Genomic DNA, 14041 nt, shown 5'->3' with positions numbered 1-14041 from the left:
CTGTTGCAGTAGTTTAGAAATAGCTTCTAAATAGTAGTTTACAAATAAAGCAATTTCAAAGTAGTTTACAAAAGTAATCCAGAAGTAATTTTAGAAGTAGTTTACACATAGTAATTTCCAAATAAAATACTTTAGCATAGTTTTAAAAAGAGGACAAATAAGATAGTTTAGAAGTAGTTTATAAAAGTGATGAAAGTAATTTAGAAATAGTCTCCAAGCAGTTGTTTACAAATAAAGCAATTTCAAATTAGTTCACAAAAGTAGTTTAGAAATTTTCAAAACAACTTATAATAGTTTACAAAACTAGTAGAAATAGCTTCCAAATAGTAGTTTTAAATAAAGTCATTTCCTTGTAGTATTTTAGAAGTATCTTATGCATAGTAATTTCCAAATAAAATACTTTAGAACAAAAACAGTTTAGAAAATAGTAAAAACATTAGTTTATAAATAGTTTAGAAGTAGTTTAGAAAGTAATTTAGAAATTGTCTCCAAGCAGTCGTTTACAAATAAAAGAATTTCTAAGTAGTTTACAAAGTAGTTTAGAAATAGTTGCTAAAGTACAAATTTTCAAGATGGCTTAGAAGTCGGTTACAAAATTAATGTAGAAATATTTTCCAAACAATAGTTTACAAATAGCCATTTCAAAGTAGTTTACAAAAGTAGATTACAAATATTTTCCAAATATAGTAATTTCAAAGTAGTTTACAAAGGTAGTTTAGATGTAGTTTACAAAATTGCCTATAAAATACTTCCTTGAAGTATTTTATAGAGTTTACAAATAGTATTTTACAAATAAGGTAGTTTAACTAAATGTTTTACAAAAGTAGTTAAGAAATCATTTCCAAATAATATTTTGAAAATAGTTTAGTAACAAAAGTAATTTACAAATAATAGTTTACAAATAAGGTATTTTTAAAGACATTTAGACATAATTTACAAATGTAGTTAAGATATAGTTGACAAATAGTAGTTTACAAAAGTGTTTGAGGAATTCTTTCCATGTAATATTTTAGAGAGTTTTGAAAATATATTTTACAAACAAGGTAGTTTAAACAAAATGTTTCACAAAAGTAGTTTAGAAATAATTTCCAAATAATAATAATAATAATAATAGTAATTATGTAACAAAAGCAGTTTAGAAATAGTTCACAAATGTAGTTAATTTTGTAATTCAGTGTAGTCATGTCAGTTTCTGTTGTGTGCTGTGAGAATAAATGTACAAATAAATTGTGGACGGGTATCTGAAGTACAATTTGCATGAGGTATTATCATATATCTGAAAAGTAAATTATTCTCAATTTGATAAGAATTTTTACTGAATGCTTATAAGCAGTCAGATGGATATGGATCATATCATTAACATGATGGGGGTGACACATCCCTCTTACGGTTAACATATCACACAACTATATCCTCTCAGTCAACCTCCTTTACTTTACCTCCATTGTACATCAATTACAGCTTTAAAGATTATCCCTTTAAGAGCAGTCATTGTAATCTGTTTGTCTGTAGTGGATAGTCACAGAGAGAGTAAAGGAGAGGGGGGACGCAGGCCATGGTGGGATACCTTTCAATGGAGCTGATTGCCCGGCCAGTCAAATGCACAGTCAGGAAGATCAAAGTGGCATGGGAGTATAATTACCTCCCACTGGGCAAATTACACAGTGTGGACCCCCCTATCCCTCCCAATCAGTAAAAATGGTAAATAAGGACAACAATAGCAGTGATAGCTCAGGGGTGACACAGGGAGACTGTCAACACAAGGCTTTTGTGTTTAATCCTAGTAAGTTCCTTTTTCTTTCCCCCTCCTCTCCTCCGCTGACCACGGAACTCAGGCCATCGTGATGATAGACATGTCTGTTTGAGCTACAGGAAGAGAGGGATCGGTGTATGTGTGTCTATTGGTTTAGGCAATTTAGAAGACAGGTGCGTGTGCATTCAATATGGCGTTTGTATATTTATGTTGGCTAACTGGGCTGTAGGTCATGGTAAAAAGGATTCTAATGATTTTTTTAATTATTTTTTGTAATGTAGTTTTTTTTTTGCGCACTTATTTTTCAGGACAGTTAAGTCGTAATGCGCTTGAATTATTTGATTTTATTTTCATTTTATTTAAAAAAATGTAAAAATAATTTTTTACTTAATTTTTTTATTTATTTTACTTAAGTGAAACGTGCATTAACATAATGCTGCATTGTAAATATTTTATTTTATTATTCACAATGGTTAATTTCATTGAAATTTGTTATATTATTTTTAGTGCTATCAAATCGATTAATCGCAATTAATCGTATCTAACATAATAATTTGTAGTTATGTACTGTATATATATATATATATATATATATATATATATATATATATATATATATATATATATATAAATGTAATAATATATACACATATATTATGTAAACAAACTTTTATGTTGATGTAATTAATCACAATTAATCGACAATTTTATACTCAATATTTACTGTAATGCAAATTATTGATTTACATCAAGGCAATACAACGAACACTAACATGATTCACACATAATTTAAGTATACATTTATTAATCTGTAATTTTTTTTTTTTTTTAATTAATTAATGAAAGAAATGAAAGAAAAATTGCATTTACGGTAGTAATATATACCCCCCAAAAGCACTATGGTCGTACCATAGTACACTGAAGGTGTCAGATTGTAATATGACACTTTATTTTAATGCCCATATTAATGGTTTTTATGTGGTACTCAAATAATACCCTGGTATTACCATCATCTTCAGAAATGTGGTGTTACCTTAGTGCCATGTCCAAGCAAACATCTTAACCAGGTACTTTTTTATAATGGTACTTCTTTGTAAGAATAGATTGAACACATCATTTAATGATTTTCAGACTTATTTTCAGAAATATCGTGTAATATCTGATTGATCAAAGTACTTAGAGGTCATTTGCCAAGATCCACAAATCCACCCTGAACATCTTGCTTTATATTCTTTTTATTGATGCTAGACGTTCATATTTCTCTCCTTTAGCATTGATCTGTTTCAGCACTGTGGGGTGTGATTTCACTGATTATGTTTATGCATCCATGACTGTTCGAAACAAACGTGACTACTGCGCCGTCCATGTACATGCACAGAAGCCGTTGCCAGAAGAGGTCACCCGGCTGTCTGTCTAATTTATTTGATTGGCAAACCAATAGGACTTATGTAGGAACACATGCATTATTGAACACATAATGAAAGGGCAGTTCAGCTGACAGATGGTTGCTTCTTAAGAAATGACAGTTCATAATATATCATAATATTCACAATACATCACAGATCATAATATGTTGTGAACATCAAATACAAGCAAGAATACAAGTTTGACCAATGCACTTAAGCACACTTTACAGTGTTTAGTCTGGATTATTCAATCAGTCAAAGCTGGAGAAATTAATAAGTAAATTAAGATGGCTTTGTTTGCATACTTGATATTTCACTTTTATTTAGTTTTGTTGTTGTTGTTGTTGCATTTGATAGACTACTGTTTGAGCTACATTAATGTAATATAAAATTATAAATAAGTCAATTTTCTTTACATATTTTATTTCACGTTACATTGCTTTGCTTTTTTGCTGTTTAATTTATTTTATTGTTTAACATTATTTGATTTGTTTTACATTTTTTATTTCATGCTTTTGTCAGATTATTGTTTGACACTACATGAATATAATATAAAATTATATATAGCAAATCAACTTTTTACATTTTATTTTATTTATTTTATTTTTATGCATTTGGCAGGCTACAGTTTGAGCTATTTTTCACTGCTTTTTTAGCTATTTTATTTTTTACTGTTTGAGCTACATGAATGTAATATAAAATTAAATATAAGACTATATATATATATATATAGAGAGAGAGAGAGAGAAAGAGAAAGAGAGAGAGTCTTATATTTAATTTTATATTACATTTATGTAATATAAATTATTACATGAAAAAAAAAATATATAGTCAACATAAATATATATATATATATATGAGAGAGAGAGAGAGAGAGAATTTTAATAAATATATTTAAATATAATTTTATATTTTATCATTTTTCTAAGGTATTATGTTTTATTTTATTTCTTATTTGTTGTATTTCACATTATTTTATTTTAAGCATTTGGCTGATGTTTTATCCAAATGTTCTTTTTTTTTTATTTTTTTATTTTTTTATTTTTTTACTGCTACAGTAATATAGTATAAAATTATGTATAATATTTTACAGAGTAATGTTTAAGGCTTTTTTGAAAGATGACTAAATGTCAACTATTCATAGAGTGGTTGAGTCGATAGAGCTGTATTTATGAGAGAATATCCGTGAAGGGATCAGATCAAGGCGAGGAGAGGATTAGGACTTGATTGTCGGGTAAACACCATGATACCCAGTTGACCCGGGGTCAGCAACTGATGTTAAGCAAGTAGTGTATTCTTCACGTGGATTAGTCGCCTTCAGTGTCAGGCTGGTCGGTTAACACATCAGAGCCCTCCTACTCTCTCACTCCCAACAGGAAGTGGTAAAGAGCACAGGAATCTTCCCTAATCCCCTAATTAAGCCAAAACAGGCCACCCAAACCCCCCTGTGCTCCCTGCCGCCCACCCCTAAACACCTCTGTGCACTTCCAGCCCTGGCCGGGGAGTGTTTGTCCTGGCTGGACTTAAGGGGGTAAGTGCTCAGTGAGTGTTTTTTTTAAAAGAACAGCGGGAGATTGATGGTGAGGCCTTGAGCAGGGGACGAGACGGAGGCTGGAAGCTTTTGAAGAGCTCGGGATCACAGGCTCTAATCCTCATGCTCGCAGAGGTCTGAGAGAGTTCGCCAGCGCAACAGGCAAAAGAATACACACTGAGTCTGTGCACAAATTGGATTTAGCCTCTGCTCTCCCCCCACAGCACAGATATATGCTCCTCACAGTCTTTGATGTGTACATACACGGTGCCGGTGCCCAATCTGACCTTCTTATGTGTGTGTCCACCAAGGGAAAAGTAGTCCTGGCCTAGAAATATTGTTTTTTTTCTCTTAAACTTACTGGTCTTGAAGCAGGAACCACTAATATCAGAGATCAGAGGATGGGATAATATTGTAATAATAGACAGATAGACTGATGTGACAAAAAAAAATTGTGTGTGTGTATATATATATATATATATATATATAATATATTATACACATGTCTGAAATAAAATGATTATCGATAATCGGTAAGCAAATTGTACCAACTTTTATTGGCTGATGGTTTATAAAGTCAATAGTCAGGGCTGATATATCCTGTCAATCAAAAGAGGGCAGGAAAATGCACTGAATTTGTGCTTTGTGTAAAGAAAATGCTAAGAAACCATTTTGAAGTTGAGAAAATGGAGTGAATAAAGTTTTTATTTGCATTTCTTTCAAATTATAATAATTAAAACTATAATGATTAATTATTAATTATAATGAAATTATCTTTAATATAAAAGGTATAAAAGGCAGAACCCCCAAACTATCGGTATCTGCATCGTAATCGGTATCGGCAGAAATCACTCTGAATAATCAGCTATTGGTATCAGAGGAGAAATTTAGTATCATGCATCTCTGATACAAATCACTAAAGAAAATCAGTGGCAAGAATTTCTATTAAACAAATGTGGCAAAACAAACATTGACCTACTCAAAGTAAAACAAAACATTAACAGCAAATGTTTGGTGTGAAGAACTCATGCAGTGGTTTGGTTTAAAATGTGAAAATTGACTGTGAAAATCTATACTATGTGTAAATAGGCCTTGAATTTATGCAAATGAGTGTGTGTGACTCAAGTGTGAATGAGTACATGATTCTTCACAGTGCTGGGAAAACTCCTGCTTTATGACAGTGTCTCAGAGGTTAACCAGCTGATCTTTCTTCATCCTGAACCTGAAATTCCGTATTATTAAAATGCCCCTGCTGGTTATTATTCAGAGTATTGTGAATGTTTTTTGATCTGAAATCTTCTCAATACTGAATGTTTGTGTGTTGAACAGGGGATTTTGTTAAAAAGGAGTGGGAAGTCACTTAATAAGGAGTGGAAGAAGAAATACGTAACTTTGTGTGACAACGGCCTGCTCACGTACCACCCCAGTTTACATGTGAGTATGCGTCTCTGCTTTTAGAGTTCATTTTGATGATTTGATTTAGTGAACTAATTTAAACAAACGATTCACTGATTGGTATTTAGTGCAAATTCCTGCATTTGATGATGTCACTCATTTACCTATTTGTTTGAGCCTCCCAAATTAACTAAATTGTCTCTTACGCAGCTAATACTTGGATCCTAGAACATTCTGGGAATGTAAATTTTTGTCCTCAGAACATTCCCAGAATAGACATTCTAAGGTTCTCTGTTGGTTAGTCAGGAAAGTTTTCTTAAAGGGACAGTTCACCCAAAAATTCTGTCCTCATTTACTGACCCTCAAGTTATTCCGAACCTGTATGAATTTCTTTCGCCTGCTGAACACAAAAGAAGATATTTTGAAAAATATGGGTAGCCAAACAGTTGATGAGCCCCATTGATGTCCATAGTATGGAAAAAAAATACTATGAAAGTCAATGGGGACCCCAATGACTGTTTGGTTTCTGACATTCTTCAAAATGTCTTCTTTTGTGTTCAGCAGCAGAAAGAAATTCATACAGGTTCGGAATAACTTAAGGGTCAGTAAATGAGGACAGAATTTTCATTTTTGGGTGAACTATCCCTTTAAGTAATTAGAATGTTCCTTTTAGGTTTGGAGAATGTTCCTCTAATGTTCTTCCAAACCTCTGATATCCTTTAAAGTCACGTGTAACCGATTTGCATAAACAGAGAACTGTTCATAAATCAGACCTCTCATTCCAGTTAAAACCAACATGAAATCGATTACAACATTGATGCAATGGGACATTTGGATGGGACATATTGAAGGGATTTTCTTTCAAGATTTCTGTACATTTTATGGGATCTTTAACATTTTATATGAATGATGCACATTTGAAATTATGATATTATAGTTTAGATTCGGTATGTGCGACAATTTGGGTGTTTTGGAGGGATTTTCTAGGTTTCTACTAATACAGACGAGAGCCGGACAGGTCAGCTGCTCTTCCGTTGCTACAGCAGTGCACGTTTCGCCACGGGAACAGCACAGGCCGTTCCGCATGGAACATTCATCTCTGTCAGAACCCCCGCGTGGTCTTAATACCTCCTAAAATCCCCCCTCACTCATTCTCCAGCTTTCTCACATGTCCCTTTCCTCCGCTCCCCTCATTTGCATACGTCATGCACACTCCTATCTTTGTTCTTGTGTTTCTACGACACTTGTAACATAGGTTAGTAATTAATAAGGGCTTCCTAATTAAGATCCACTTGAGAAGCGGCGTACCTTGACCATCAAGACACGTTACACGAGACACATTCAGCGGTCTCCACGGACTATGACCGAAATTAATATCTTGGCCAAACTCACGTCTCTCACATCAACTGCATGTTTATTAGCGATATAATGCACATCTCATGCCAGCGATGTGTGTAATAGGCACACAATGCCATGGGCGTCATAATCGTTAGAGACGTTTGGGTTTGGACACCTGTGGACCACTCGTTTAGCTCAACGAGAAAGACGGGGAGAGAGAGAGATGCACGGAAAGACGGTTTAATTTTGCGCCGCAGCCAGCCGAGCTATCCCACAATCCCCTTCTGTTAATTCTGTCTGCTACATCAATTAAATTGTTTGTAGAAACTAATTGAATATGGCTTAATCACACATCTTAATAGCTTTCTGCGCCTCAAACTGGCTGTTAATTCCAGCAATAAAATGGAATGAGAGCGCTCACTGGGTAATTAGTACTGAGGCTTTTGAAGAAATTAGTGCTTTATGGGGCGCAATAAAAGTGAAGAGGAGTTGGCGGGAGACTTTCGAGGCCAAAATCTCTGCTCGCCTCTTTTGTGCTGAGCAGGGTGATTTGCACCTTGGCTTAACCCATTTGCGCTTTGCAAACTCCCATGAAAATGGAATAGCCCGATTTAAATGGGAATGAGTCTGCTTGCAGTCATTAATGCTAATTTTGCTAATCTGCGGCAGCGTGGAAACAGGTGAAATAGATTGCGTGGGTCTGGTGCTGGTTTGATTGTCCAAGGCTGTTTTTATTCAACGTTGTGTTTGTTTTTAAGGACCTCTTGCTTTAAGTTTCTTGCTTAGGTTATTTTTTCTTACTTATCTTAAGCGCTTCATCTGTGTGTTGTTTGTTTGTGTAAACTTTAGGCATGTTTAATTTCATGCCAATTAAAATGAGGCAGTGGATGATAGAAGTAAAGACAGTTCAATATGTCATACTGTTGTATGAAATGTCAATTGATTTTGAAAATACGTCTTAAACAAGTTCACAATAAACGTAAACACAGCAAAACATTAGAATATACTTAAAGTCACCATGAAATCAAAATTGGCAATTGACCCTTCATAAAGACCCGCCCCCCCTTAGTTACTGTTGCTTTGTCCGACAAGCCATGGCGCTGTCACACCACACACAGTGAAAAATACATTGCGGAGCAAAGAGGACACTGACAACATGTTGACAGACAAGATAGAGCAGGTTACTTATGATATTAAACAAAGTCCCAGCTTTCAAACTGTGTAATTTTTTTAAAGAAATTTGAACAATAAAAATAGTTTTGTGGCTCTTTAATGTGTCTTAACAGATCGCTGTAGCACCTCAGCTCAAGCGGCTCGTGAACCGATCATCTCTTCCTACCAGTTCATTTATAGCATCAAATAAACATGAATGAACATCAGAAGGAATGTTGTTTCAAATGCGGAAAGACATCAGTACACACCATTTTTCAAGTTCACGTCCACCGAGGTTAATCTTCTAACTCCTGACTACTTTGTTGGACAAAATGTCAGATTCGGCGTTATGATTGGTTAGATCGCTTGTCAATCAAACTGGCGGCAAAGGGTCAATTCTACTTTTTTCTTATGGAATTTTGCAGTATTTATTATAAATCCTAGTTCCTGTGCACTCGTAATCTTTAAAGGCACAATATGTAAGATTTTCAGATTAAAATATCCAAAAACCACTAGAACAATGTTATATATTTTGTTGACTTGTGCACTTACATTATCCCAAATGTTTACAAGAATGTTTAAATCCAGAGAAATAAGCAATTTTAACCAGGACACGGACCATGCCTGTGCGTCGACTATCAATCACATCATACCCGCGTTACCCTCGATTTCTGTGTAATTACCATGCAAACACCAAAGACGCTTTAATATATTATGTATTTTATTAGACAGGTGAGCAACTGTTTGGATACATTCGTCGACAGAAAACTAATTGTTATATAGCTCAACACAGTAAAGCATCGTACACACCGGGACGAATATCGCGCACGCTTATCGGCAGTGTTTTCGAGACGTTTTTTGTGTTCATACCTAAGCAATTTTCAATGCCTTTGCGCTGAGTGAATGTGCAAATTCACTCCCTTACAGTAAATGGCGCTTGTGCTGAACAATAGTGCAAATAAAAATATTTATGATATAAAATTAAAGAAGAAGAAAAAACAGAAATAAAATGGCATATACATGACATGAGGAGATGGTAGTCAGAAACGGTAGTGCAATTAAGTCACAATGAGAGTAGTGCAAATAAACATATTTATGAAATAGACATTCTCAACAATATTTCTTGAATGTAAAAGAAAAAAAAATCAATAAAAATGCAGAAATTAAATGGTACACATCTATTGGTATGGCCAAGAACTGGCAGAGCACCCATAGTTTGTAGGGGTCTTCCTCGTCTACTTAATTCCTCTTTGTCATCTTGGTATCAATGTGTGCTCGGCAAGACCGTTTTGTGCTTGAGCGCCACCAAGACATGTTTTACTGTAACTTCAGCAGCTCCAGGCACATGAACAAAAGCACTAATCTCATTGGTCGGCCAGTTTTTAACGCACCCCGTCACGAACCGGAGGCATTTTTTAAAAAAAATTTCTTCCCCAGTCTCATTGGATTCTTTTCCACTGGCTGTAGACGTGAAGACAACACCTTCCATGATTCCGCGAAATCAAGGCGTCATCAAGCTACGACTTTGTTTTGAATATGCGACCTCTAGCGGCGAAAAATTACATATTGTGCTTTTAATCAAAATAACTTCCCCTCCCTCTTGCAGTGAAATCTCTTCTCTTCCTGGCATGAGGGCGGGACAACCTGTCAATCACATGAGATCGACCAATAGCAAGCCACAACCATCCAATCAATTCTCCAAGGGCAAAATCGTTTTTTTTCCTTGATCCGTTTCACTCTGATATATGTCACAATAGGGAAGAAAAGACTATTGCAACTTTCTTTTCATGCTGACTTTAAAATACTAGAAAAATAATTAAATACCTAAAAATTTTATACTAGAATTGGTAACTAAATCATTCTTCAACTAAATTATTTTTATGACATTTGTTTGGCTCAAGTAATTTGCATTTGTCCAAAAATGAGGCAGAAAATTGTACTAAAAGTGTCTTACGTGGAATTTAAGTACAACTAGAAACGTTGCATTTCAGGAACAAATTATGGACTGTGATTTTTTTCACAGCCTTATTTCATATTTACTATATGCCAAATGTGGGTTTACTTTTTACTAGTTTCCTAACCTATATCTTCAACTACACAATATCGTATTTCATTTTTCAGGACTACATGCAGAACGTCCACGGTAAAGAAATCGATTTGCTGCGGACGACGGTGAAGGTACCTGGGAAGAGACCACCCAGAGCAGTGGCTACAGTCGCCCCTACAGCCAGCCCGAAAACCAACGGACTGACCAAAGACCGCAGCACTTTACAACTCGGTATCGGGGCCACAAGTAAGTGTGAACTGATTCAGTAATGTTACACTTTAAAATTAATAGAAAATTTTAAATAAAAGATTGTATCAGAGTTGGAGCAAGTTATTATGTTACATTTTTGTGGAATTGTTTTTCATTAAAGTAATGAAAATATAATGTTTCATTTTTGTTACAGTATTTTAGGCCAAAAACTAACATTATAATTATTTATTAAAATCAAGTCCATTTCAAATTCACTTTAAATTGATTCCTCATTAAAAACCTCATGTAGCTCTAGGCAAAGACCTAATATGTGTTATAAATCAGGAGCTGTTTGAATAAAGTGTCATTGATATCCATTCAGAAAGCATATGTTAGGTTGTTTATACTGTTTGTTTTCAAATTTAGCTGTATATTGCTTTATTTTTGCCATGCAAGAACCAGATTTACTCTGTTTTCACTTGATAGAGAGTGAGTTTGGGAAGGTATAATTGGATTTAGGGAGCTGAGATCAAGTGTAATTAATAAAAAAACAGGAGCAACTTTCTCCAGGGCCTCTGCAAGCTGGCATGACCGCTGTGGAAACATAACCGGCCAGGACCTCAGCATCACTTAGCCTGGACTAATTGCTTTGGCACCATTAAAGACAGGTCAGCAAGGGCTTCTGGGAATTGCAGTTTTCTGGCTCACGTCCAGTCCTGTGTTGGATAGGGAACCGGGTTTATTGGTCACAGAGGCGTAAGGAGCATTCGTCAGTGTTACTGGGCCAGATAAATGGGGTTGTTCGGAGAACCACAAAAGTTGAGATTGCGTTCAGGTTGGCAACTAATTAACCTTCAGTCGACTGCAGAGGGGAGGGTGAATGTAAGGTTGAAAAGAGGAGAATTTTGGGGCATTTGGACCTGAAATAGTCACAACATCTGGACCTGTTTTATTCAAGCTACAGAAAATAGAGTTGTCTCGGTAAAGAGCTCAAATGTGGCCTCGGGCAGCTAATACACACAGATTACAGCATTAGTTAAGAGTGGTTACATCTGTGTTTAGGTTATAGGTATTGTTGCACACACAGACAGATATTCGTTTATTAAAGAAATCATTTTATATATCACTGTTTTTTTATGTATCACTGAAACATTGAAATGGCATTTTATATTTTTATATTTGACATATTTGTGGTTTAATCTAATTACTTGATAAGCCTAAAAAGTGACTTTACTTTCCTTCTGTCATCAATCACACTATCAGTTTTCAGTTTTTTCTTTTGATGAAAATGTACAATTTAGATAATATTTATCTTAATAATGTCTTATTCATTTCAGTCCGTTCAGTCCATAATTTCATAGAAAATAGAATTTAGTTTATAATAAAATGTGATGAAAACTAAACAAAAAATGTTAACATATTAAAACATATCAAACATGATTTATTAGCATAAAATGTGTTATTGTGTTATGAATTCTTCATGATTTAGAGACTTATAAATTTAGCATATTTTAAAGAATGTTTTGGATATTGAATGAAGTGTAGTACATTGTTACTGTAACTGGGTATTCACAACAAAAGTTACACATTCTCAGCATGACACTTTGTTCAAATTCATCCGTGTATTTGTTTCGTGCTTTACAAATATCAGTTTTATAAGTTTTAATATCACATTAATTTTGTGGATGTAATATTACATTTATGTTGCAGATATTGACTAATTCAATAATATAATATTAAATGGGTCTTTAATAGGGTTTTTTACATCAGAAATGGTCATAATTTAGAAATAAAAGGGCATTTTCTACCCTGATTTTAGCCCTCGGATTGAATACACTGTTTGAAGGGGCGTGTTTGCTGAAAAACTTCAATATAAACGCCCACTGCTATGATTGGCTGACATCTTTGCATATGAAATAAGTATTACATGTGGAACTCTCGAAAACTTTTACTACATTTTTACTATTACAGCTGTCGAGATTAACTAATTGATCATGAATTCTTTCATCATAACTAACAGTGCAAACTAGATGTAAATAAGAGATTCATTGTGCAGTGTAGACAGCATCATTGATTATAACTAGTGTTTATGCAAACCCTGAACCCAGTCACGGATAAACTCGTGCTGTGTGATTGACAGCTCCAGCGATTATAAAGGGAGCGTTCTTTGATCGCTTTCTGTTTATAATTTAATCACAATTTAAATAACAGATTATTTTCATGCTATTAAGAGAAACAATGTGAAGTTCAATTGCTTGTTTTACTGACGCGTACATGAATCAATACATATTAGAAATCACTGATCACACATTGGGCATTAGAAGTAACATGGTTACTTACATGTTGTGGCATTACTGTCGTGTCCATATCTTGCAATAAAAGTCTGTTTGCAAAGTCTGCGCCGAAATTGCGACTGATTTACTAAAGAATCCTCAGTGAAATGTACCGAAATAAACAAATAATGCTCTATAAATAATCACTTTCCCAGCATTGGGATCACTTAAGATAATGTTGTTTTTAGTCCAGTGATCCTGTATCTCTCTTCTCACCTTCTCATCTCACTAACATGCCAGTGGGCAGGGCCAAACATGCAATGATATAGAATTGGGCGTTGATCTGATTTGGCAGAGACCTTCTTTTATTGCAGTACTATGTGATAATGTGACAAAATCCTAAATTGAGTCGTCTTCGGAGCTTGGTTTCAATAAAAGCTGTTTTTGGAATAATGAGGAACTTTTGAGTTCTGAAACTTATAGGATGTTTTTATAGTACAATGACTTCAACTAATATTTTTGTCAGTAAGTAGTATGAGATTAACGTTGTCCACTTTTCATGGTCAGATCTATTCCTTTTGAATAAAATCCAAGTACCATTCTTCTTTTTTTTTCATTCATACATTTGTTTTAAATGGAATTTCATTTACAATTGAATTTCAAGCCATTTTAATAACCAGTTTTGATCTTTTGAACTATTTTTGTAGGAGTTTATATACAGAAACCATTGATGTAGTGTTTTTACATGTATTATACAATATTTGCAGGTCTGAGATGGATTTTTATTTTTATAGATACGCCAGTTGACCTTCGGTTTAGCACAAATTTACTCCGGGTTCCAATTTGACACGGACCACTATTCCCGTTTCCCTTTTCCACTCTGCTCCATATTAGAAGAAAATGGTGTTAATTTCCACTCGAGAGGGAAAAGGTTACGATTCGCAGTGGGCCTCCGCC

At 34.4% G+C, this 14041-nt stretch overlaps 1 protein-coding gene across 2 annotated transcripts in view; it reads left to right on the top strand.

The window, feature by feature from the left end:
* agap3 (ArfGAP with GTPase domain, ankyrin repeat and PH domain 3) overlaps positions 1-14041 on the top strand; it is a 187706-nt gene that overhangs the window by 125685 nt on the left and 47980 nt on the right. For both annotated transcript variants that reach the window (XM_067378304.1, XM_067378303.1), the window contains exons 10-11: positions 6020-6124; positions 10697-10868. In XM_067378304.1, coding sequence (XP_067234405.1) covers positions 6020-6124; positions 10697-10868 — 277 coding nt within the window. The remainder of the gene's footprint in view (positions 1-6019; positions 6125-10696; positions 10869-14041) is intronic.

The sequence above is a fragment of the Chanodichthys erythropterus genome, chromosome 23 (assembly GCF_024489055.1).
Source record: "Chanodichthys erythropterus isolate Z2021 chromosome 23, ASM2448905v1, whole genome shotgun sequence".
Taxonomy (NCBI): Eukaryota; Metazoa; Chordata; class Actinopteri; order Cypriniformes; family Xenocyprididae; genus Chanodichthys; species Chanodichthys erythropterus.
This window is presented reverse-complemented; position numbering and strand designations above follow the sequence as displayed.